The following is a 23,814-nucleotide window of genomic DNA, read 5'->3' on the forward strand; positions in this document are numbered from 1 at the left end:
TCTCGAGTCTGCATTAAATCCTCACGACGAGAGGACGAGGCCGCATAGTTAACTAAAAATTTGAGAAAAGACATCGAACAACTCAAGCTTGTGAAAGTTGCTCGTATCAACTAAAAATATTCGAGTCGGCAAGAAGCCGTGAAAATTCTCTGGACTAGTTACTCCACACCAGAGTGGACAAATCTTTTTTTTTCTTCGCTTGGGAAAAGGGAATTACTTATATCAACGTCTTCACCTCCTCCCTGGACGAAGAGAGGCTATCAGTGCATGCATCGCCCACACCGGATGCGTAGCACCGTGTACCACCCATAAGCGACAACCCATATCATCATCAAGGAGCTGTAGATGGACTAGAGCTGTCTCTATACTCCGTACAGTGATTTCGACCCGCTGCCCGTGAAATCCCATTGAAGTCCATTGAAATCCCATATGCGACAAACAATCTCGAGACCGACTTCCTCTTTAAGCCATCGAGAGCTTGCCCTACCAGCCTTTGTTACTTCGCCCGTCAACTATCGCCAGTAACTACTAGAACTACTAGCTAGCTCTTGGGATAACTAAATCCTCATTGATCAAGATGGACCACGAGAGCATCGGCCCCAAGGCGGAGAGGTACCCGTCCCCTCCATCCTCCGGGGATGAAAAGGGATCGATCGATAGCGATGCAGCCAAGCTGGCGGCCATGGGGTACACCCAGGACATGACCCGCAAGTTCTCGGTGCTTTCCTTGCTTGCCGTTGGCTTCTCCCTTACCAACTCGTGGTTTGGTATCTCTGCCTCACTGGTTACGGGTATCAACTCAGGGGGTGCGGTGCTGACCATCTATGGCATACCATGGATCGCATTCATCTCGACCTGTGTTGCCATCACCCTCTCTGAGCTGGCCAGTGCCATGCCCAATGCTGGAGGACAGTACTTCTGGGCAAATGAGCTGGCTCCCAAGAAGTATGCCAATTTTGCATCGTATCTGACCGGCTGGTTTGCCTGGGCCGGGAGCATCTTCACATCTGCCAGTGTTGCTCTGGGACTCGGTGCGGCCGCGGTTGGTATGTGGCAGATGGGCCATCCTGACTTGTAAGAAACTCTAGTGTACTTCACCTAATAGTGTATAGTTATAGAGAGGCTGACTACCATACTAATAGCGTCCCTCAGCCATGGCATACTGTCGTTGCCTACCAGGTGATAAACGGGTTTGCATTTCTGTTCAACTGCGTCGGAAGACTCCTCCCCAAGATCGCCACTGTTACGCTCTATACCTCCTTGATCTCCTTTATTACGATCCTCATTACTGTTCCCGCCAAAGCACCCACACACCAGTCAGCCAAGTTCGTCTTTGCGACATTCATTAATTCCACAGGTTGGAAGCAGGATGGCATTGCGTATCTGGTTGGTTTAATCAATACCAACTGGGTGTTTGCGTGTCTTGATGCCGCAACGCATATGGCTGAAGAAGTCGCTGCCCCCGAACGATCTATCCCCATCGCTATAATGGGAACAGTTGCAATCGGCTTTGTTACTGCATGGTTCTATGTGATCTCTATGTTCTTTAGTCTGAACGACTTCAACACTGTAGTCAAATCCCCGACTGGTGTGCCCATCCTCGAACTCTACTTCCAGGCCCTCGGTAGCAAAGCCGGCGCCATTGTCCTCGAATCTCTCGTCCTGGCCACTGGAATTGGTTGCCAGATCGCTTCTCATACATGGCAGTCTCGCTTATGTTGGTCCTTTGCCCGCGACCGCGGCCTCCCTTTCCATACCACCCTGGGCCTGAATAAGATCAACCCCAAACTCGATGTACCCCTGGCGGCTCATGCATTCAGTTGCACCATCGTTGGTCTTTTGGGGCTCTTGTTCCTTGGTTCCTCAACTGCATTCAACAGCATGGTCACTGCATGCATCGTGCTGTTGTACGTGTCATACGTCATCCCGGTTGTCTGTCTTCTTATCAAGGGACGGAACAACATTCAGCATGGGCCCTTCTGGCTAGGCAAGTTTGGTCTTGCTGCCAACATCATCCTGCTCTGTTGGACGCTATTTACTCTCATTATGTATTCTTTCCCTTCAGTCTATCCTGTCACTGCTGGAAGTAAGTCTACTCTTTACCCCTGTCTAACCCCTTTTGATTAGCCACAATCATATCAACTAACAATCTACCAAAAGCTATGAACTACGTCTCTGTCGTCTACTTTGTTGTCATTATGATCATCGTCGCCGACTGGTTCCTTCGAGGAAAGCGAGAGTACCGTGGACAAACCGCCCGCCACGAAGATGCAGAAGCCCTCCATCGACGCAGCAGTGTTGTACATAAGTAGCTATTTTAACGGTTTTTTAGAGTACATATGCATAGCTTTTCCTTTATCTTCAACGTTTGCACATAAAGATATGGCTAGTTACGCTTTGAAGTTTCATAAAAGCGCTTGATATAACTAAAGCATAGAAGATTAAAATTTCAGTGACTGATACAGAAGTAGACTCACTCACCTATAGCTCGCCCCTAGCAAGCCAGCTGGTCTGTAGTTGCAGTGTCTTGTCTCCGCCGGCGCCCCCTCCGTACTTGTTTCCCTGTACTTGGGCTTGTGAACTATATCGCTGTCATTGGTTTTGACCCAAGCGAAGCCATCGCTGCCTCCTCACATGTTCAACCATGCCTGCCTGACCAAGAAAACTGATCAAAACAAACATAAATAAATAGATAGAACCTTTTTCTCTTGCTGTAATTCAACCAACATTCATCAACATCTTCCAACTCCAGGTTACCGGGCTCAATATCCATCAAGAAAGAGGCGTTTCTCTGGTTTTATCCATCAGTTGGTAGCTGGACAGCCTCGTTGCACTCTACTCCAAGAATATTCACCATGGCTGTCCATCCTGCTTATTCCTGCATCAGCGGCGCTGCGCGGGCAATACTGCAGGATTTATGTGGCCAGGAAATTCCAGAGTCAGGATTCGCTATCTCCCCTGCATCCATAGGCATCGCGATGGCCATGTTAATAGGTGCTGCCACCCCGTCGGACGCAGAGAGGATGTGCACCTCGCTGGGCGTGGCGACGCCAGAGCAATTCGACGTTGTCCACCACCTCCTAAAGAACTGCAAAGACACCACTGCAGTAGCAAATGCAATATTTGCTGACAAAGGGACAGTACTAGATGATGAGTACGCCCGCTTCTTGGAAGGGTTTGAGGTTTGCGCAAATATGGAATTCCCACGCCTACTTGACGGGCTGACCATCATAAACGGCTGGATATCAGACAACACAATGGGCATGATCAACAACATGATTTGCAATGACAACCTTGCTCACTCTCACCTTGTACTCATCAACGCATTAGCATTCAAGGGCACCTGGAAAGAAAAGTTTGATCCGAAAAATACCACAACAGACTATCCATTCAAGGTCACGGATTCAGATATTCGCCGTGTTGACATGATGTTTCGTTTCGGAGAAGAAATATTCGTATGCGATACACCAAAGTACAATGCAGTGAAGCTACCATATGAAGCTGAGAGCTTTTCTGCATCAACTTCATTCAAGGCTTATCTACCGCGAGATGGTGTATCAATGCAAGAGGTTTTGTCCAGTCTGTCTTCTGAGCAGGCTCCATTCCGCCAGAAAAAAGTCAGTAGGCTCGGGTTTCCAAAGGTTGATATGTCCTACGGTATGGATCTTTTGGAAGTTTTCCAGCGCATAGGGACCTATCTTCCCTCTACTTTTCCCAAGATGGGAGCCGGAGAAAATGTTCTCAGTGCTATCCTCCATAACTCGGCTATTACGATTGATGAACAGGGTACCAGGGCCGCCGCTGCCACTGCCGTAATGATGACCAGGAGTGTGGCGGAGCCATCGACCGTCCTTGTTTTTAATAAGCCGTTTGTTTTCTCTATCGAGTCAGAAACAACACAGTGTCTCTTGTTCATGGGCGTGTTCTTCCCCAAACGTTGATGTCTTGTTCAATGAACATGTGCTTTATCACATACCCATTTTATATCGCGATGGGAGCCCATCATTCAGAACCATCATATCATGAGGTCTTCCCTCCTGATTTCTTGTACAAGAAATGTACAAATTTAGTGAATAGGGCATTAGACCGACAGCTCGGACACCTGTCAGTATTCTGATGTTGTATATCGATTAGCAAGTATACACCCCGTACGATGCTTTGAAATAGAAAGAATCTCCTATAGTATATCTCAAAGTTCTGTACCGTACAGTAAGACAGTAAAGTTCTGGGGTATATGGTTCCTTGACAATCCTTCTTATATAAAATTCCAGAGCTTCCAAGATTCTGTTCAGTATATATGGGATATTCGGGGACATTTGACCCCACATTTTTATACTGAATATATGTCATTTACACCGGATAGCTACTGAACAGACGTACAGAGTACTCTACCAGCAAATATAATTATCGAGAATGTTAAAATAAAGGGGTTAAAATGAAGGGGATGGCATGACGGCTCTAGGGTAAAAGGGGGAAGCGCCACGCCTTTCTATTGGCTGGAAGACTTGATAAGAATTAGCCAATAAGACACTTTACAGCAGCTTGAAACCTTATATCAGTATGATATAATAAATACTTGCATTACCATTGGCCACTATACTAAAGTCTGCGATTACATAATAGTCTCCTCGTTTGAGGCTGAATAGAAGGAAAGAAACGCCACTCGAACGCTCAGATTTCTCCATACAATTTACTCTCGACCGCTCATGCATTTGCTTGATGTAGTCATGCGTTTTGTCAGTCATTGGCTCTACTGGAAGTGTTATGTCCATAGCTGCCCATTTATCTCAGCTCTAGAATTCGACCGGCCAGAGCATATGCGTCATAATTGGTTCCCTATTTGTTGCCACTGGGAAATAACTACATCCCTTTTCGGTGTATATACCCTGCAATATGGCATTGCTACTTCTACATATTCTCCATGACGGATAGAAATGAGTATTCACTATTCAATTCAGTGCACTACTTCTTTACACCAACCGGACAATCACGACTGTTTCGCAATCAAAGAGATCCCAAACTAGGTCGCCTTGTCAAAGTTGATCAAAAGAATACACAGGCTCAGGTTATGAACTTGAGAACTGACATTTAAATGCTGGTTCATGATTTCCATCACCAGCCCACCCGATTTCATCGACTGATCCCCCAGTTATGGATAAGTTGAAAGAAACGAGGAATCACAACCCAGCATGGATCAAGCAAAGGAGGTTCCTTTCTCTAATACTCTTCCTAATAGCTGCTCTTCTCACTATAATCATTATATTTCTATTCTGGGGAAGCCAGGAGAGCCTCGACCGTCCCAGGTTACAGCGCAAATACCACATCCCTAACAGAGTAAGTCTTAGAAACATGAAAAATGTCTGCAGTTTTCCACATTACCAATTTCCAAAACCAGTAGGATTCATGAATGCTTCCAATGCATATTAATATTCGTTCTACTAGACATTTCCCATGAAACAGCGTTCTCCGCAGGTTAAAACGGTCCCAAGATGGCAAGATAGCTATTTCAAGGCCCAGTCACTGGTGAACAATATGACTCTGGTGGAAAAGGTCAATGTTACAACTGGTGTAGGCTGGCAAATGGGGCTTTGCGTGGGTAATACGGGTTAGCTTTTTCTATCACCACCAATGCTTAGCATTTAACGTACACAAACTAACGCTGTTCCCCAGGCCCTGCCACAGAAGTTGGATTTCCTTCGTTATGTCTACAAGATGGTCCGCTAGGGATACGCTTTGCTGACAACATTACCGCGTTTCCTGCCGGTATCACTGTTGGAGCTACCTGGAACAGGGAGCTGATGTATAAAAGAGGTGAAGCACTGGGAAGAGAGGCTCGGCGAAAAGGGGTGAATGTGCTCTTAGGTCCTTCCATGGGCCCTCTGGGCGTTCTTCCAGCGGGAGGACGAAATTGGGAAGGCTTTGGCACCGATCCTGTTCTTCAAGGAATTGCGTCCGCAGAAACCATACGAGGGACGCAAAACGAAGGCGTAATTGCCACCGCAAAGCATTTTGTTCTGAACGAACAAGAACACTTTCGGCAGCCACATGAATGGAATAATTCTGAAGCCATGTCTACCAATATAGATGACCGCACACTTCATGAGGTGTACGTCTGGCCATTTTCCGAAAGCGTCCGTGCCGGTGTTGGTAGTGTAATGTGTGCCTATCAAATGGTGAACAACACATACTCCTGCAACAACAACCGGCTTTTGAACGGAATACTTAAAGATGAGTTGGCATTCCAGGGTTTCGTTCAGTCAGACTGGTATGGTCAACAACTTGGTGTTGCAAGCGCCCTTGCAGGAATGGACGTGAGCATGCCAGGGGAAATACACTACTCAGACTCGGGAGAATCATTTTGGGGGCCAAATCTGACTTCTGCCGTTCTTAATGGATCCATTGAAGTCGGAAAATTAAACTACATGGTAACCAGAATTGTTGCGGCATGGTATCAATTGAAGCAAGATGAGTGGGAAAAACCACCTCCTGACGGCAGAGGAGGCCCCAATTTTTCGTCCTGGACGAAGAATAAAACGGGTCATTTGCATGAAGGGAGCGATGATGACCAAAATGTGACTGTCAATCGCTATGTCCGGGCACCAAATGTGTGGAATAATTCCCACATTGATCTTGCTCGAGAAATTGCGGTTGAAGGCACTGTCCTTTTAAAGAATGAAGATAGAATATTGCCCCTCTCTGCAAAAGGAACCACTTCGGATAGGAAGACCAAGGTAGGTGTCTTTGGGGAAGATGCTGGCCCAGGGGATGGGCCAAACGTTTGCCCCGATAGGTCCTGCAACCAGGGCACTCTTGGATCCGGATGGGGCAGTGGCGCGGTCGAGTTCCCATATCTCATCACACCGTGGGACGAGATCAAGAAGACGTATGACAGCAACAATGTGTCTCTAAATGAATACCTTTATAACGGCATCCAAGATAACGATTTGGAGGATAAAGACTTATGCATTGTATTCGCCAATGCGGATTCAGGGGAGGGATTTGCCTCCTGGGAAGGGATATATGGGGATCGCAACGACTTGTCCATTCAAAAGGATGGCAATAATTTAATTAGGCAGGCCTCGGATAAGTGTGGCAAAGGCAAAGGAAGCACTATCGTGGTTCTTCATTCTGTTGGCCCAGTAATGATGGAAGATTGGATTGAAGAGCCTGGAATTAAAGCTGTTGTGCTTGCAAATCTACCCGGCCAGGAGAGTGGCAGAGCCCTTGGAGACGTCTTATTTGGCAGAGTCGATGCAACTGGGAGACTCCCGTATACCATCGCAAAGGATCCTGAAGATTATGGACCCGAGTCCAAGGTTCTGTATGAGAGCGACGACGTGGTACCCCAGAAAAACTTCACCCAGGGGTTATATTTCGATTACCGGTATTTTGACAAGCAGAACATCACGCCCCGGTACGAGTTTGGCTATGGCCTATCATATACCTCCTTTCAATTGTCGGGTATCAAAATCAAAGCCTTAAGCCAGAAATCGGCGACAGCAAATTCACGGTCTGAGGTTAACGTGACTCTACCTTCATATAATGAAAGCATCCCAGATCCAGATTCAGCCCTGTTCCCTGAAGGATTCAACGGGCTAGAAAGATATGTCTATCCATACATCTCGTCCGTGGACGATGTTCAGGAAACGGAGCGCCTTCACTTTCTCCGGCAGCGTACTGACGAATACAACTTGACTGCTGGGGGCGGTGAAGGAGGCAATCCATCACTCTTCGAGTCCATGGTCAATGTGAGTCTCACGGTTAATAATACTGGGGAACGAGCTGGTAAAACTGTGGTTCAACTTTACGTCTCTTTCCCGTCCGGTGTTAACGAGACAGTCAAAGAAGAAGGGGAAGATGAGGATGAGCGGGTGATATCTATAGACTTCCCTAACCGTGTGTTACGGAACTTCGAAAAGGTCGAGCTACAGCCCGGTCAGTCAAAGGAAGTGACCTTGTCCTTGACACGGAAGGACTTGAGCTACTGGAGCATTTACCAGCAGAACTGGATAATTCCTACAGCCGGGAAATTCAAGATATGGGCTGGGCAGAGTTCAAGAGACCTACCTCTGACTGTCGAATTTTGACATACAAGACTAGGGTTTGTGTTCCACAGGCCTTGATATAACCCCTGGCCCTCTGTTATTGCGAGCGCGCTTAGTACCTTGTGACGTAAATGTAGTTCTCCAGCTAAGATGTACGCGTGTGTGTATGTATCCAAGCCAGTAATATCTAATCCTAGTCACAATAATGCATGTTCTTCCATGTCAGGTCTTCGACCAGCCTATGAGGGCATAGACTTGGATGTTGGACCCCTGCGGCGCAGTCAGAAAGTACTTTAATATGCACAGCAGCTGATTTGGAGGGTATCGTCTGGTTCCAGTCGGGATATCCTCGCGAATGTTGCATGGCTGGATGTGCGAACAACCCGAGTTGGCTGCATTTCCAACCATACGGAGGCCGCGGGACAGTTCGCGGCACACCTGGAAGCACAAGCCGTGCCCTGCATGGGTGAGGCAGAGAAGAGGCCGTGCTTCCTGAAGTGGTTAATGGAAGCCCGCCGACACATACAGGCTACACTGCGTGTGTGTACCCTTGTCCGTACCCGGACACCACCATGTTCTAGGCCAGCTCGTACGAAAGATTCAGCCTCGACATAGGACATGCTAGGATGTATAAAGGGAAGGAAGCTTCCTGGTTGGGATTTACTCCCTTTCAAAGGTATATACCTGCAGGTAGCCTCGTTAGCAACTCGTTTTATACCATTCTTTGGCAGTAGAGATTGTTATTATATCCCACGATAATGGCGCCTAGAGTTACACCGGAGTTCGACACGAGCAGCAGACCTGGCTCTGCATACGAAATCGATAAAGAGGCGATGTTTAACGGGTATAATAGAAAGATCAAGGTATTAACTATAGGAGCGGGCCTGAGCGGTATCATGATGGCCTACAACATCCAGAAGCATTGCCAGAATGTTGAGCATGTTGTATATGATAAGAACCATGATATAGGTGGTACCTGGCTGGAGAATAGATATCCAAACTGTGCGTGCGATGCGCCGAGTCACTCTTATATATTCAACTTTGCTCCTAATGTTGGTATCACCATGTCCTGTCCACCGTGGGAGGGTGGGTGTATTGATGTTAAGATGGATACTGATATATTTGGTAGCCCGAGTGGAACAACATCTATTCATATGTCACAGACGTGTGGGCGTATCTAGACAAAGTGTGCGAAGTCTTTGATCTTCGCAAGTACATGACTTTCAACACGAGAGTGACAGGCGCCTACTGGGAAGAGGCCTGCGGCCAGTGGAGAGTAGAGCTCAGTCAGACGGCGCCGGATGGATCCCAGATCGTTATCGAAGAGAAGTGCCATGTTCTGTTGAATGCTTCGGGGTTCCTGAATAAGTACAAGTGGCCAGATATTCCTGGGCTTGATGAATTCACGGGAAGGGTAATCATCTCCCTGATGGCTTCTGAGGCTCCCGGTCTATCTGTGTTGATAACTAACGGGAGAGGACAGTTGATTCATACCGCAGCATGGCCGAAAGACTACCAGGAAGAGCAATGGAAAGGGGAGAACGTTGTAGTAATTGGCAGCGGAGCCTCGAGCATCCAGACGGTTCCTGGTATGCAGCCACACGTAAAACATATGGATGTATTCGTGAGGACAGTAAGTCTGCGCTCTGGATGCACACCCCTTTCGGTGGCCTCATATCTTGACCACCCCGTCTATATAGGGTACATGGTTCGCGGCCATTGCGGGAAACCAGGGAGGCAACTCAGCCTATTCGGACGAAGAGAAGGAGAGATTCAGGTCCGATCCGCAGGCGCTGGTTGAGCATTGCAAGTCCTGGGAAGACCAGATCAATGCCCTCTGGGGGATGTTTTATAAGGGGAGCCCGGCACAGGCGGCTGTCCGCCAGATGTACGAGCAGCGAATGACCGAATGCATCAAAGACGAGCGTCTCTTAAGGGGTATAATAGCCATCTTTTCGCCTTCATCATGACAGCTAACCAGTTAGCAGTCAGGCTGATGAAATAACTGACAAAATAATAGGATTTCTGCCTTCGTTTGGCGTGGGATGCCGCAGAATGACCCCTGCAGATCCGTTTATGGCGGCGATCCAGCAGGACAACGTCGACGTCCACTTCACGGCAGTGACTGAATTCACAGCAGACGGGTTGATCGGCGAAGATGGTACCGAGAGAAGGGCGGATACGATCATATGCGCCACAGGCTTCGACACTTCGTACCGACCCAAGTTCCCGCTTGTTGGCCAGGGGGGCGTCGATCTTCGTGAAAAATGGAAGACTCACCCGGAGTCGTATCTTGGTCTGGGAGTCCCTGGGTGAGTGAGTGACGAAATAACTAACTAAAATATTCTGGATGCCCTTAAGTCCTGCTTAATTCTTGGATATAAAGCAGCTGCTGATCGCTGAGGTGCCTAGGTTCCCTAACATGATCTCTTTCTTTGGCCCGACATGGCCTATCCACAACGTATAAACTACCTTTTTCTAATCCCTCACAACGTCTAAAATGATACGGAAGAGTTTGGCTGACTGGCAGACAGGGATCGGTGGTCGGCCCACTGATGGAGGCGGGCAGCTATGCCGTCAAACTTATCCGCAAGATCCAAAATGAGGATATACACTCGATCAGCCCGCGACAGGACGTCACCGACGCCTTCAACGAGCATGTCCAGGAATGGACCAAGCATACTATCTGGGCAGACCGCTGCCGGAGCTGGTACAAGGACTACAAGACTGGACGGGTGAATGCAATCTGGCCGGGCAGCTCGGAGCATTTCATCGAGCTGATGAAGCAACCCCGGTTCGAAGACTACACAATCACCTATCGGAAGAAGAACATGTGGAGTTTCCTAGGGCTGGGAAATGTTCCTGCGAATATGACAGAGGGAGTTGATCGAAGTCCGTATCTCTCTGTGGATGCGATTGATCCTCGCTGGCTGGCAGCGATCAACAGGGAGCGACAGGACTAACTGCCAGGCAAAGTGGCTGACAGAAGGCAAACACATGCAAGAAATAAGATAGTTAACTGCGGCAGGCGAGATTCACGATCTTGTCGGCTAGTATCAAATTCGGTAGCTATGGAGTATTCCGTAGAGAGAGAGAGAGAGAGAGAGGGCATTCATTTGACCACTGTAGGCGCAACAACTACCTTCACTTGGTTAAGAACTACTGTACCCGCAAGACCAGATATTCATTTAGCCCACCCCCAGATCGAACCCACTCGATGGATGCTACGGCGTACTTACAGCGGGTCTGGCTTGGACGGCTGCGATAGTTACCTTGTGGCTCTCTGTCGTCCTAATAATATAACTGCTCTGCGGAGCATCTTTCATATACCACTATCAAGGGAGCATCGATCTGATGGACATGCCTTTCTTTTTGATAGGAAAAATTTTCAGCCAACAGAAGCAATATTTTTAGCAATCGGCAGGTATACTCATGTACTGTAGACTGGCAATGGTACAGGCACGAGGGCGCCCCCGTGTGTGGAGGAGCCATAACTATACTCAACCGTGGGTAACTCTATGGAGAATCGCCCCAGACAGCTGTGAATTTAAGCCCTTCCGCAGCGAGTTATCTGAATGGTGAGCTGAAGCGCTCAAAGACATGTCTTGGATGTGCACCTCGTAAACGAAGCCAATTCATCCAAATGTCTGACTTGAGAGCTGGAGGACAGCCGTCATACCGCCGGATAGAGCAGTATATCAGGATTTCGAGGGCGAGGGAAATCGCAGCGAGATCCACTCCCATCGTACTAGTTATCAGCCTCTCTTCCCTGCCACTGCGGTATCTCCACCGTGCTAAACTGCTAAGCAGCTCAAGAACGGGTCGGCGATGTTTCAGTTTTCGGTCCTCCATTGCCACGAACAGCGGCAGTCTGCAGATGCGCTCTCTGCCTATTGGGTCCTCCGCAAGTACAGATGGAGATAACACACTGGCAGGATGGTTGTAAAAAAATGAATGTACGTAGTGGATACGAGGGACATGGGCGCTGCATATGCCTTTATATACGATGAGAGATATATGGATCGACTATATAATCTACCCCCTTGTCTGCGCTCTTGAAGGAAAAAAATCTCTGTCCCCAGAAAACCAGACGCTCGCTACATACTTTCTTCACATACCTTTTGGCCAAAAGAGACAAAAGGAGTTCACAATCCAGACAAGATGAAGGCATCTTTGATCACTGCATTCGTCCTCCCTCTCCTCGCCCTTGCGAGCCCCTATCTCCCAACAGACCCCCCGGCCAACATTGAAGTCACCGCACGACACCCAGGCCGAGAGAATGTCGACAAGCTGCCCATGCAGGCTGCCGGCCGGGCCTTCTGGCTAGGTGGCTCTCCAGCAACTTACTGCCCAGAAATCGTCGGTGACAACTGCCCACCAGGAAACGCTACCGTCATCCTTGGACTGAACAGCATGGTAAGCTCTAATCTTTCACGAGCGAAGTTCCAATGCAATTCTCTCAATTGGCACTACTGACAATTGAATATAGAGCGTGCTTGTCCCCGGTGGCCAGCAGATGTACGTCGAGCCCAGCGGAAAGCTCGGCTTCACCCAGGCACACTCCGCGGCCATTCCACCAGGATCATACGTCGGCGGCTTTGCCTACAAGCCTCTCAACAAGAAATCCGGCAGCTTCTACTTCGGCGGCTGGGGTGCCACTGCGCTGATGGCTTGCCCCGTCCCAGACTCGAAGTACTACCAGGTTTTCGCCAACATCAAGAACGCCATGGTCCCTGGTGGAGACGTTAAGAAGTGTGTCGAGTTCGTTGGAGTTGCAAAGGAGTATAAGGGTACCACTCCCGCTGCCTGGCAGTATACCTAAACATCCTTTCTAATTCAACCCGGGGGTAATCTGTTATTTGTTGGACTTCTTTGACTCGAACCAAAATTTCTTTTCGGGTATCCATATTTGTTGCTTCTTCTGTGCTGCCAGATGCAGGGTTGTTAGCTTGTACATATGTAATGAGACCACGACGCTTCTTCATCTCTTCATCTCGTCAGGTATCTCCCGATATCTCTCAACCTCTGTCGTCGTCGTCGTCGTCGTCGTTAATAATAATACCAAATAAAAGAAAAAAAGCCGGAAGTTGTCCGTTTCCCTTTTGAGAAAAAAACGAAAACCGGGGGAAGAATCACGTGTCTGAAAGATGAGTCAGCAAGGCCTGTGCTGAGCCTCGGCTTCTTTTTTTGCTTCTGGAAAAGGCAAAAAGCGACGTCGCGAAAGCAAGAATGAAGAAAAGAAGACGAACGAGGCCGATATTGCAAAGAAACTGCAGATATCAGACATTAACATGAGCGTTAGACATACATAAGCGGAGAGAAGATGTGTGAACTGCAGAGATCTCGGGTTCATGTCGCTTGATAGGGCGTACAGATGACGTTGTACAACCCTGATGGATGAGCTTGTTGTGGCTGCGGGAGGGCTCCGAGCAAACCAAGTTGACGATAAATGTCCGCAGGAAATCAGCTCTGCCTACGCGATAATGCCCCCGGGATATGGGGCGAGAACATGACACCTTCTGGGCAGTCGGAAAAATCGGCCGAGATGGTTACTCTAACGGTGGCTTCGATGGTCTAGATGGAATGTGTACTATGTAACTATGCCTCCAATAGCTGCCCCGGATTCCCGTTCTGACATAGTAAATCTAGTAGATAAGATATCTCGTCCGAGTTGTCTAGCATGAGTCTTCTCCCTTGGCCGTATTTCCTGGTCGTTCGGCGTCTGGTGCCGTGAAGGTGAGTCGATGGCTATTACTGTGTCACCATAACACATAGCCAGTGTCGGCTGGGTTCCGAGGGAAACTCAAGTTACTGGCTATGCGGGCAAAAGTAGTGAGACTAACTGGAGCTGGTTCCCATACAGAAGCAAGACTCCAGTTTAACATGTGCCGCGGCTTTGGGTGGCCGTTTGATGCTGTCGTGTATATATAAACCCTCCTATAGTCCTTCGGGCATCGCCCTTTTGTCTCCTCCGGACTTTGCTATAACATCAACTTCGATACCGGCTGCTGTGATACATCCATATACCATCTACAAAGTTGACGTCACTCTAGCACCAACGCAAGATGACCTCGGTGGAAGCTCAGCTCAGGGGTGTTGCCATCCTCGGGCCCCTCAACGACCAGACTCGCAAGATCCTGACCAAGGAGGCCACAGCTTTCCTCGCCCTCCTTCATCGCACATTTAATGGCACCCGCAAGGCCCTGTTGAAGAGACGTATTGACCGCCAGGCCGAAATTGATAGAGGCGCCCTTCTCGATTTCCTGCCTGAGACTAAGCACATCCGCGACAATGATACATGGAAGGCTGCTCCCCCGGCACCGGGACTTGTTGATCGTCGTGTTGAGATCACCGGCCCAACCGACAGGAAGATGGTTGTTAATGCCTTGAATGCCGATGTTTGGACCTACATGGCTGACTTTGAAGGTGAGCGGAGTTCCCCGAAGGCCGTATTGTTTACACAAGCAACTAGTTCTGACAAATATGGATAATTAATGCATAAACGTTACAGACTCATCTGCTCCAACATGGGAGAACATGGTCAATGGTCAGGTGAACCTTTACGATGCCATCCGCCGTCAGGTAGACTTCACCCTCGGCGGCAAGGAGTACAAACTCCGCACCGATAGGAAGCTCCCCACACTCATTGCCCGTGCTAGAGGCTGGCACCTTGATGAGAAGCATTTCACTGTTGATGGAGAACCAATCTCCGGCAGTTTGTTTGACTTTGGTCTGTACTTCTTCCACAATGCCCAGGAGCTTGTTAAGCGAGGCGCTGGCCCATACTTCTACTTGCCCAAGATGGAATCTCACTTGGAAGCCCGTCTGTGGAACGATGTCTTCAACACCGCTCAGGACTACATCGGTATGCCTCGAGGCACTATCCGAGGTACCGTCCTCATTGAAACCATCACTGCCGCCTTTGAGATGGACGAGATCATTTATGAATTGAGAGACCACAGCTCTGGCTTGAACTGTGGACGATGGGATTACATCTTCTCCTTCATTAAGAAGTTCCGTAACAACCCCAACTTTGTCCTTCCCGACCGCGCCTCTGTCACCATGACCGTACCTTTCATGGATGCATACGTGAGACTGTTGATCAAGACCTGCCACAAGCGAGGTGTTCACGCCATGGTAAGCTTAGGCCTTTCTCACCCATGCATGATTTCTATATACAGTGCTAAGATCTCAAAATAGGGTGGTATGGCCGCTCAAATCCCTATCAAAAATGACACCAAGGCAAATGACATTGCCATGGAGAGCGTTCGTGCCGATAAGCTCCGTGAAGTCCGTGCTGGCCACGACGGAACCTGGGTTGCCCACCCAGCTCTTGCATCCATTGCATCCAACGTCTTTAACGAATACATGCCCACCCCTAACCAGCTCTTCGTCCGACGAGAGGATGTCCACGTCACCGCCAACGATCTCTTGAACACCAACGTTCCAGGAAACATCACCGAGTCTGGCATCAGGAAGAACCTGAACATTGGCCTTTCTTACATGGAGGGATGGCTCCGTGGAGTCGGCTGTATCCCAATCAACTTCCTAATGGTTCGTCATACATCTCAGTATTGTTAACGCAACCCATTACTAACCCGCTTCACCATAGGAGGACGCTGCTACTGCTGAAGTTAGCCGAAGTCAGCTCTGGCAGTGGGCCAAGCACAATGTTCCCACCGCCGAGGGAAAGAGAGTTGACAAGGCATATGCACTCAAGCTGCTGAAGGAGCAAGCTGATGAACTTTCTGCCAAGGGCCCAAAAGGCAACAAGTACCAGCTCGCTGCCCGCTACTTCTCCGGTCAGGTTACTGGAGAGGACTATGCTGATTTCTTGACCACGTAAGTCGTCAATGTAGACATGTTATTCCATTCAAGCATTACTAACCCTTATCCATAGGCTGTTGTACAATGAGATTTCTGCTCCCGGCCCAGCTGTCAAGCTTTGATTTAATATAAGCGAAACGACATCTTTATTTCTCTTTAGAGACGGTATGGCATACGAAGTTGAAGCTTTCCATAATGTAAATAAACCCTAACATTTTGAACGCGCTGTATGAAATGAGCAATTCTACTAGTTACTGTTTTGTTTTTAACATGTATAACCTGAAGACCGCCTTGGGAATTCTAACATACTAAGTTTAGATATGGAATAGTAACCGTTTTTATATTGATGAATATCATCAGAAGCAATTAACATGGTAAAGAGGTATATCAAAGCAGCATCAATGACTAAATGTAAATAAATAAGCAATAACCAGCTATTTGGTATCCTTGGACAACTGCCCTTCACTCGAAGGACTTATAACGTCATCCGCAACCGAGCTAGATGTCGGATTTATGTGATATATCCCTTCGGCATCCAATTCTGTCACCCTCCTAGGCGTAGACATATTATAAAATGGAGTGCTCGATGTAGCCTCTGTGGGGCCAAGAGTAGAAGGTGCGTAATATCCCATTACTGACCTCGAAGCCGTTTGTCTTGGTTCGCCGCTTCCATATGGTAGTTGTGCTTTGAATTCCATTCCATTATCCGCACCTCCTTCTGCAGCAGCCGCACAGGCAGCTTTTTCCTTTGCCCTTGATCGAAGTATTAACCATACAACCCCAACGACCACTGCTCCTACAATTGCAAGAGCACCCACCACACCTCCAATGATAGCACTGACTTTTTTCGATGCCCCGTTGCCGTCTTTGTCATTGGAGCCACTTGGGTTGGAAGGTTGGGCGCTACCGGATGATGTTACGGCAGAGTTCGTAGACGACGAGGTGATGGGTTCAGATGTAGACGTGGAAGAGAGTTTCCTTGTAGTTGAACTGTCTTCCCCTGGAGGAGGGTCATAGTTTCGGACTTCATGTCCACCGCATTGCTTGAGTGTATATTCTATCGGACAGCACCCGGTATCGATGCAGTACGTATCTTGGGGACAATAACCTATGTCCAGGTCAGCTTATCTAGAGCCACGATATCATAAACAGCAAAAAAAATGAATGACACTGGGTATAAAAGAAAGTAAGAAGAAAGGGAAATATGAGATCAAAATCAAAGCAAAGTGACATACTCCCGTCCATACAGCAAACTTCCCCTATATATGGATTGTAGCACCTGGTCTCGTTTACACAGGGGACGTTTCCCACTCCACAGGCCCTCTCGCAGTTCCTAGGCGGCGGAGTATAGGTACACTCTGTCGGAGGAGCTGACTTGGTCGTTGTCATTGTCACAGCCATTACACGCTGGTAGAGCATCTCGACTTTGATGTCTGCAGCCAGTACGGCCGGCAAAAGGGTGAGAGACGCCAATATCCGCATCTTTCAAGGATCAAGAGGTATGCAAGGTCGATAGAAAAGAAAAAAAACAGCAGGTATGAAGAAAGGAGGACTAGATGAAGGATGCAAAAATTGGGATTTTGATTTGGTTGTGCTCTGCCTGTGTCCATTGTAGGCTGCATTCAGTGAATGCTGGCATCGCTGGATCAAGGCCGTCTTCGGCAATTTCCAGATACAAAGAAGTCACCATTTGATTCAAAGGAGAATATCAACTGTGCACCTCTTCAGGTGCCCCTGTAGCAAGATGGTCCACTTCTTCATTCCATCCCCTTGAACCAGGTTCACTAGGTAATCAGTTATCTTAGCCTCCCCCGTGGCCGCCGTCCCAGCATAGGCAGTTGCAGTGGATAGGACAGCCGATCCTCTTTAAGGCTAAGTTTGCCTACAATACTTTGAACCATCCACTGCCTTCAATAGGGAAAGGCGTATCTGAAATATCGCTGAGCCCTTCACAATCATCGCTGAGCTCTCCACAATCTTTGCACTGTTCTTCTTTATGTAGTACGAATCCTCGACTCCGGACACAACATCCGCAGAATAGCGTGCAGTGGGCGTAGTATAGTCTTTTATTAGGGTATTGGCCTCGTGGTCTCATACAGCACTGACATGCCCTTGCACAGCAACCACCCCGCGCCTCGCATGCCTCTACTAGAGACTGCTGAGAAAGGTGTTTGGTCGGGTTATCCAGGAGAGTTTTATAAATCTGGGAGATATAATTATCACGTAGCCTTACCCTAGGGCCCTTAGGCTTGCGTTGATGAAGGTCATGCCATTCATTTGTAAGAGCCCAGGCCTCATTAGCCTCATTTGATAACTTGTGTTGCCAGTCTCTAGGCCCCCAGTTATCTAGATTAGAAATTTTATCAATTTTTCCTTGCGTAATATATTCGATTATTATTTCTCTCAGGAATATTTGGCGTTGCCTCCATTTATGGAGTCTCTGAACCAAATAGAGACGTTCAACAAGCCAGTCACAATCTTTCTCACGCTCATTCTTGGGCTGGATAGCTATCTTTTTCTGCCGAATCTTGTTAGAAATCTCATACATGTGCATACGGTCAAATAACTGTTCGAAATTCATGCTGGTGCTCAATAATATAAGTATGATGCAGCCGCCAGCAAAGAGTAGAACGTGGTTGCGAGCAAACTGTAACAGGCCTTCAATCTCCATTTTGGGAGTTTATGAAGATGCCCAGGATGCAAAGATTGAAGACTAGGTGAAAGATATAGGGCATGTCAATATTTTCTTCCGAGATATCACGCGGACTAAAAAAGAAAGCAGCGAAGGGGAAGAAGAGGTGTAGTTTGCCCTTTAATAAACCTTGCGTCAGGGTAGTTAACTATCGTCATATTCCTTGCATTTGGATGACGCAAAACACTTTAAACAGCCACTGGGGGCCAGCTGGCCCATGTCTGGAAAAACTAAAGCTTGTTCGTGGTTCTGACTAACCTAAGAAGCGGTACAAGTAAAATCATCATAACTACCTATGAATTATAGATAGCAAAAGGATGATGATGATATTGAGCTCTATCAAATGTGTGAGGCCTGATAACCAAGCGAGATGTAGCTGACTAATACAAAATCTGACCATGCACTGTCCCTATATGGTGATATTGATGTGTTGAAAGTCGAGGCCTGTTCCCAGGCCCTATGTTGCAACCACCGCTTTAATAGTACCTTCAGTAAGCCCGTGTATAATATTCTGGCGGTCCTCGGGGTTAATACCCCGATGGTACACGGGCCATGAAAAGCGTCGGCCCAACTCGTTTGCAACACTTATACTCAAAGCATAAATGATCGTACCATCATTTACACAACGTTTTAACTCCTCGATAGCTTGTGAGCTAGAGCAACATATCACCACTTGTCTAGTAATATTTACTCTCCGACAAGACATCCGCAGGCAAGTAATATCCTTATATCCGATATTCGCCTTTAGCGGAGCTTCGTCTGATGGCGGCAGACTACCACTAAGTAATATCAGTGGGATATCTAGCGCTTTTAGCCATGTCATGTTCGTAAGCTGCTCCCTCCATTTGATATCATATATGTAGACATGGCATTCGTCCAGTATAACTCTCGCCAAATGGCCCTGTGCCTTTAGGGCCTTTGCCCATGCTATAAAGCAGTATAAATTGGCGGCCTCGGGTGTGGCAAATATCGCAGCTGATCGTTTCACCTCAGTGTAATTCAACCATATAGTAGATGATATGCCTGCCTCGCGGGCTCTAGACAGTTGATTCTGGCGCAGAGATAAATGGGGTAATAATAATAGTGACGCGACTTAGGGTAAAGAGGGCACCAATAAAGATAAATGGCACTCTTGCCAATCCCTATAGGCATTAGCACAAGGAAATTGTCTTCGTTATGAACGGCTCGGGCGGTGACTTCTCACTGTAAACGGGATCTCTACTCACTCTCTAATCCATATAGTCGCTTGAGTCCCTGGTCGGCAAGCTCATACGCTCGCGCAGGGACTGCGGACTTCATTCCTGTCATCCCCGGGTATTTGTAAGGTTCCAGGGGTCCTTTTTCATCCACCTGAATTATGAATTTCATTGGAGAAAGCTCGATAACACGTCCAATCAACCGAGCGATATCGCTGCCCTGTTGCGGAGTATATAAAGTGGCATCCTCCTCCCCGAGAGCCGAGTCCATCTTCTGGCTCTTGTGTGGTGAGAACAGTAGTTTATGTCTGAAGGAACAAGTAGTTATCGCACGCTCTTCGAGTCGAGGGCATCTTGATAATTAATGTCGGATCTAGAGGGATATGGGAGCCTTTATATCCAGTGAGCTACCTACTAACAGTGACTGCTATGACATCCTCCCATGGATTTCATCAACAAAGCTCCTTCACTTCCTTCCTTCACTTGTTTCTTGTCCCTGGCTCGGCTGTGTCCAGTGGACAAGCCAACAAAAGCCATAAATAACTTGCGTTTTGTCAAACTCCAGCTCTGCCTACTATTAGTGTGGGCTCACTCCTTTTAGTATAGTGGCAGACTTTGATACCTAATTATGCTAGGCATTCCTCCGACTTATATGGGGGTTGGCCCTCCAACCGTAGTAGTAACGGCCGGTGGGAGTGTCTTACGCCAGAGTGTTCTAGTTGAGATAACTACAACTGCTAAACTTTCAGAGTGAGCCCATTTTCAGATTGGATTTTTGAGGAGGCCGTTGTTGTCCCGTTCAGCGGAGGTGCTGCAAGGCTGTCTGGTAACGGGATGAGGCAGTGTTTGTATTCTGCGACAGCCCTGGGAAACACGCAATTGTGTGTCTCTACAACAATATACACCTCGCCCATGATTATTATCCTCGCCATTCATTATTATGTAGGTGGCTGTTGAACAACGCTCTCGCCTTCCCCGGGCCCCGGGCCCTAGTGCCATCACGTGTCTAGACGTCACGTGGATGTTCACATAACTTAATTTCCACTTTCCACCAACGTCTTTACATCTTTTTAACAACACAACTTTTTCCTCCTTCGACATGCCAATATCAAGCCTCTATCTACTTCTAACCACAGTCCTAGCTGGACTTCTCGGAGTAAGGACAGCCAAGTACCCTACATTAGCCTTTGGTCCTGGCCTAGATAATACCTTAAATACCCCTGGTAGTCCGAATATACCCCCCTGAGGTTAGAGTAAATATACCCTATTGATTTATATCTATTACTCTCCTTAATATATACCCTTAACTTAGCTGATATCTACCTATTCCCCTCTTCTCTACTTGCTGTTAACCCTTAACCCACCTTCCCCCTTAGCAATATGCCAACTATCATCCTCCTGAGCCCTTGGACCTACATTGTTATTGACAGACCAATAATCTCGGGTCTACGGTAAGGATGAAGAAGAGCACGTAACTGCTTCTCTCTCTATTTCTCTGGGGGAAAAAATCTTTTTTATTTTTCCTAAAAAATAAAAAATAAAAAAAAAATATAAAAGCGGGAAGAAAAAATGAAGAAAGAAAGGTACTACAATATAAAGTATCAACTATTAGTACACCACATTTTGGACCAATATAGAGCTGGTTTGGCTTTACTTACATCACTTCCTCTAGTTCTTAATTTCCTTATCGACCTTTTGCGCCTCCTCTCTTACTTTATCTGCCTCCGTCTTCCGCGAGCGGAAGCGGCGGCAGCGACGACAGCGACGACAGCGGCGGCAGATGGGGGCGGCGCGCGTGTTTTTTGGGGGGGAAGGAGGAGGAAGAGAGTCGGAGGAGGTTGAAGGGGGGGAGGAGTCGGAGGAGTCGGAGGAGTGGGTGTGGCAGTGGCAGTGGCAGTGGTAGCCTGTCCAATGACAGCTAATCGAACGTCAGTGTCATATCAAGCTTCTTTTGGAGGGTTATCAATTACATGGCAGAGGCGGTTGCTCCAGACAGATTTCTGGCCCACGGGCCAAAACAGCAGCCAAGCCAGAAAATGATCCATACTATCGCAGGGCCCCCAAGTAGGGCAATCCCCTCAAAGTTGAGGGAGATGAGCGCGGGCCACGCCGCCCCTGGATTCGCCCCGGTGCTGTTGTCAGCCATTTTCTTGTTGTTGCTGTTGCTTGCTGTTGCTTCTGTTATTGCTGTTGCTGTTACTGTTGTTGTTGCTGTTATTGTTGCTGGTGTCGTTGCTGCTGAGGACGAAGGAGAAAGGAAGAGGAAGAGGAAGATTCAGTGTGCGCTTTCTTCTTCGCCTAAAGGAGACGCGTTTGGCCGTCGCGGGTTCTGCTGCCACTCACCGCCCTCACCACCCCCTTAGGGCTGGAGATTCATCATACGCATATGCTGGATGTGAGGACGGCACGCACTCTGTGCCTATGCTTAGGCCTTACTACGTGCCTTTTCTGATATATTACGCTGGACATATAGGTAGCGGAACGGCCTTCTCATTCGCATAGACTGCTACGAGCCCTAGCTGTGATGGGACAGGTAGCAGGGCAAGCCTTACCTTCCTCTCCAGTGATGTTGGTGTGTTTGTCTCTAGATTTTGGATTTCTCTAGGTACAATATAATGTATAAAGGGAGAGGAAAAGTCTCTCTTGCTAATCTCTGCTTTCAATTCGAGCTATACTTCAAGCTCTAACATGGGGTTAGGTTATAATCTTTAACATCAATCCCATCCCGAGGGCTTCGGCACCGGCAGTCTCAAGTCTGCATATTAGCCTTATATTGACAGGAGGTGGTTCAAACCTGCAAATGGGGGATTAACTATCTTGTGCTGCTGATCGAAAGTTGATGTAGGAAAGTATACCGACCTTCGGTTCAAGTACTGCGAGCTGAGGGCGTATCGCATCTATATTGCATCTAGATCCAGGCTGTTTCCACAAGACTCTCATCCTCAAAACCAGCGCTTCGGACGGCGTCTTTGAAAAAATCACCCTTAACCAGAATATGGAATCCCTTCCCGTCAGATAATGGTAGAATGGGGTTATACTCAAAACTTGCACTGATAATGGGCAGTGTCTAGCTAGAGAATGCAAAAGTAGCTAACACTTTTGCTGGCTGCTACCTAGCTAGCAAGCGCTGACTTTGTCGATCCCATGCCTATAATATGATACAATATAACTAGTTATATACCAGAAGGGCGTGGGTAGGACATAACTCCAAGCAGTATTAGTTCGGGATAGATAGTCGACCAGCTGGCTCCAGGAGACAGGCCCTTTGCTCTTCTTCTGTTGGACATGCGACTGCAAGCGAGATTCGCAGGTCTGCCGGGGAAAACGGCCGGATCCAGGTGCTAAGAGCTGGCGGTTAGAGATAGATAGTCGGCGAGCGACTCAGGAGGCGGCATCCCTGCAGCAAAGTGTCCTACGTTAAACCACCGAGATACATAACTAGATGCATCGGCGCCAACGCCACAAGAGGGCAAAGCCGCTGTTCGAGAAGACCTGCGGAATCCAACATTTAGCGACTGGATGGATGGATGGCCGGGCCGGGCGGGCAAGATGCATCATCACACGCACATTGTGAGACGTGCATGCACGTTCGTACATGAGAAACAGGAAATGCGTGCATGCATATAAGTACCGGCACGGCCTGGCGGACGGAGCAAAAGCATGCAAATAGGAAGACGTCCACGGCTGCATTTCCATCCTTGGGGGTTGTCGGCCTCGGCTACATGGCATTCGCATTTGCATTCGCATGGTACAAGAAGTACTGGTCTGACAGTGCATGGCTTGCTGCTGCGATGTCTGGACAGGGCTGCTGTTGGGACGGGATGATTGGGCGTGTAAGTACTTGCACCTCAACGGCCATGCATACGGGGTTGTTGCATGCGTACCAAGGCAGCGTGAGCAGGGGGTTTGTCGGAAAAGTAACTGATTTCCATTATCGTTGGATAAGAGTAAGGTAATAATAGCAGACATTAACGGGCTAAAAGCAACCGTAATATAAATCACGTCAATAGGGAGGGACCAGGGGGGGGGGAACCGCAAAGCAACAAAACGAGAG

At 48.0% G+C, this 23,814-nt stretch overlaps 10 protein-coding genes across 10 annotated transcripts; 8 read left to right on the forward strand and 2 right to left on the reverse strand.

The window, feature by feature from the left end:
* Positions 1-577: 577 nt before the first annotated feature.
* ARB_07632 (amino acid permease family protein, putative) lies at positions 578-2,312 on the forward strand (the record flags this gene model as incomplete). Its single annotated transcript, XM_003014279.1, has 3 exons — positions 578-1,074; positions 1,113-2,086; positions 2,128-2,312. 3 exons carry the CDS (start codon positions 578-580, stop codon positions 2,310-2,312), a joined length of 1,656 nt encoding a protein of 551 aa, XP_003014325.1.
* Positions 2,313-2,855: 543 nt separating this feature from the next.
* On the forward strand, positions 2,856-3,941 carry ARB_07633 (uncharacterized protein; the record flags this gene model as incomplete). The annotated part of the gene is made up of 1 exon (XM_003014280.1): positions 2,856-3,941. One exon carries the CDS (start codon positions 2,856-2,858, stop codon positions 3,939-3,941), a length of 1,086 nt encoding a protein of 361 aa, XP_003014326.1.
* Positions 3,942-5,151: 1,210 nt separating this feature from the next.
* On the forward strand, positions 5,152-8,087 carry ARB_07634 (uncharacterized protein; the record flags this gene model as incomplete). Its single annotated transcript, XM_003014281.1, has 3 exons — positions 5,152-5,334; positions 5,443-5,596; positions 5,671-8,087. The coding sequence occupies 3 exons, from the start codon at positions 5,152-5,154 to the stop codon at positions 8,085-8,087; spliced, it is 2,754 nt and encodes a 917-aa protein (XP_003014327.1).
* A 716-nt stretch (positions 8,088-8,803) lies between these two features.
* ARB_07635 (uncharacterized protein) lies at positions 8,804-10,361 on the forward strand (the record flags this gene model as incomplete). The annotated part of the gene is made up of 4 exons (XM_003014282.1): positions 8,804-9,131; positions 9,227-9,678; positions 9,746-9,933; positions 10,034-10,361. 4 exons carry the CDS (start codon positions 8,804-8,806, stop codon positions 10,359-10,361), a joined length of 1,296 nt encoding a protein of 431 aa, XP_003014328.1.
* A 239-nt stretch (positions 10,362-10,600) lies between these two features.
* ARB_07636 (uncharacterized protein) lies at positions 10,601-11,008 on the forward strand (the record flags this gene model as incomplete). Its single annotated transcript, XM_003014283.1, has 1 exon — positions 10,601-11,008. The coding sequence occupies one exon, from the start codon at positions 10,601-10,603 to the stop codon at positions 11,006-11,008; it is 408 nt and encodes a 135-aa protein (XP_003014329.1).
* A 1,198-nt stretch (positions 11,009-12,206) lies between these two features.
* On the forward strand, positions 12,207-12,867 carry ARB_07637 (IgE-binding protein; the record flags this gene model as incomplete). Its single annotated transcript, XM_003014284.1, has 2 exons — positions 12,207-12,461; positions 12,535-12,867. The coding sequence occupies 2 exons, from the start codon at positions 12,207-12,209 to the stop codon at positions 12,865-12,867; spliced, it is 588 nt and encodes a 195-aa protein (XP_003014330.1).
* A 1,243-nt stretch (positions 12,868-14,110) lies between these two features.
* ARB_07638 (uncharacterized protein) lies at positions 14,111-16,084 on the forward strand (the record flags this gene model as incomplete). The annotated part of the gene is made up of 5 exons (XM_003014285.1): positions 14,111-14,471; positions 14,557-15,182; positions 15,246-15,599; positions 15,658-15,887; positions 16,033-16,084. 5 exons carry the CDS (start codon positions 14,111-14,113, stop codon positions 16,082-16,084), a joined length of 1,623 nt encoding a protein of 540 aa, XP_003014331.1.
* Positions 16,085-16,306: 222 nt separating this feature from the next.
* Positions 16,307-17,354, reverse strand: ARB_07639 (uncharacterized protein; the record flags this gene model as incomplete). Its single annotated transcript, XM_003014286.1, has 2 exons — positions 16,307-16,929; positions 17,108-17,354. 2 exons carry the CDS (start codon positions 17,352-17,354, stop codon positions 16,307-16,309), a joined length of 870 nt encoding a protein of 289 aa, XP_003014332.1.
* Positions 17,355-17,754: 400 nt separating this feature from the next.
* ARB_07640 (uncharacterized protein) lies at positions 17,755-18,543 on the reverse strand (the record flags this gene model as incomplete). The annotated part of the gene is made up of 1 exon (XM_003014287.1): positions 17,755-18,543. One exon carries the CDS (start codon positions 18,541-18,543, stop codon positions 17,755-17,757), a length of 789 nt encoding a protein of 262 aa, XP_003014333.1.
* Positions 18,544-21,730: 3,187 nt separating this feature from the next.
* On the forward strand, positions 21,731-22,123 carry ARB_07641 (uncharacterized protein; the record flags this gene model as incomplete). The annotated part of the gene is made up of 1 exon (XM_003014288.1): positions 21,731-22,123. The coding sequence occupies one exon, from the start codon at positions 21,731-21,733 to the stop codon at positions 22,121-22,123; it is 393 nt and encodes a 130-aa protein (XP_003014334.1).
* Between the last annotated feature and the right edge of the window lie 1,691 nt (positions 22,124-23,814).

Source organism: Trichophyton benhamiae, assembly GCF_000151125.1.
Source record: "Trichophyton benhamiae CBS 112371 chromosome Unknown Abenha-F-W-01a06.fp72, whole genome shotgun sequence".
Lineage (NCBI taxonomy): Eukaryota > Fungi > Ascomycota > Eurotiomycetes > Onygenales > Arthrodermataceae > Trichophyton > Trichophyton benhamiae.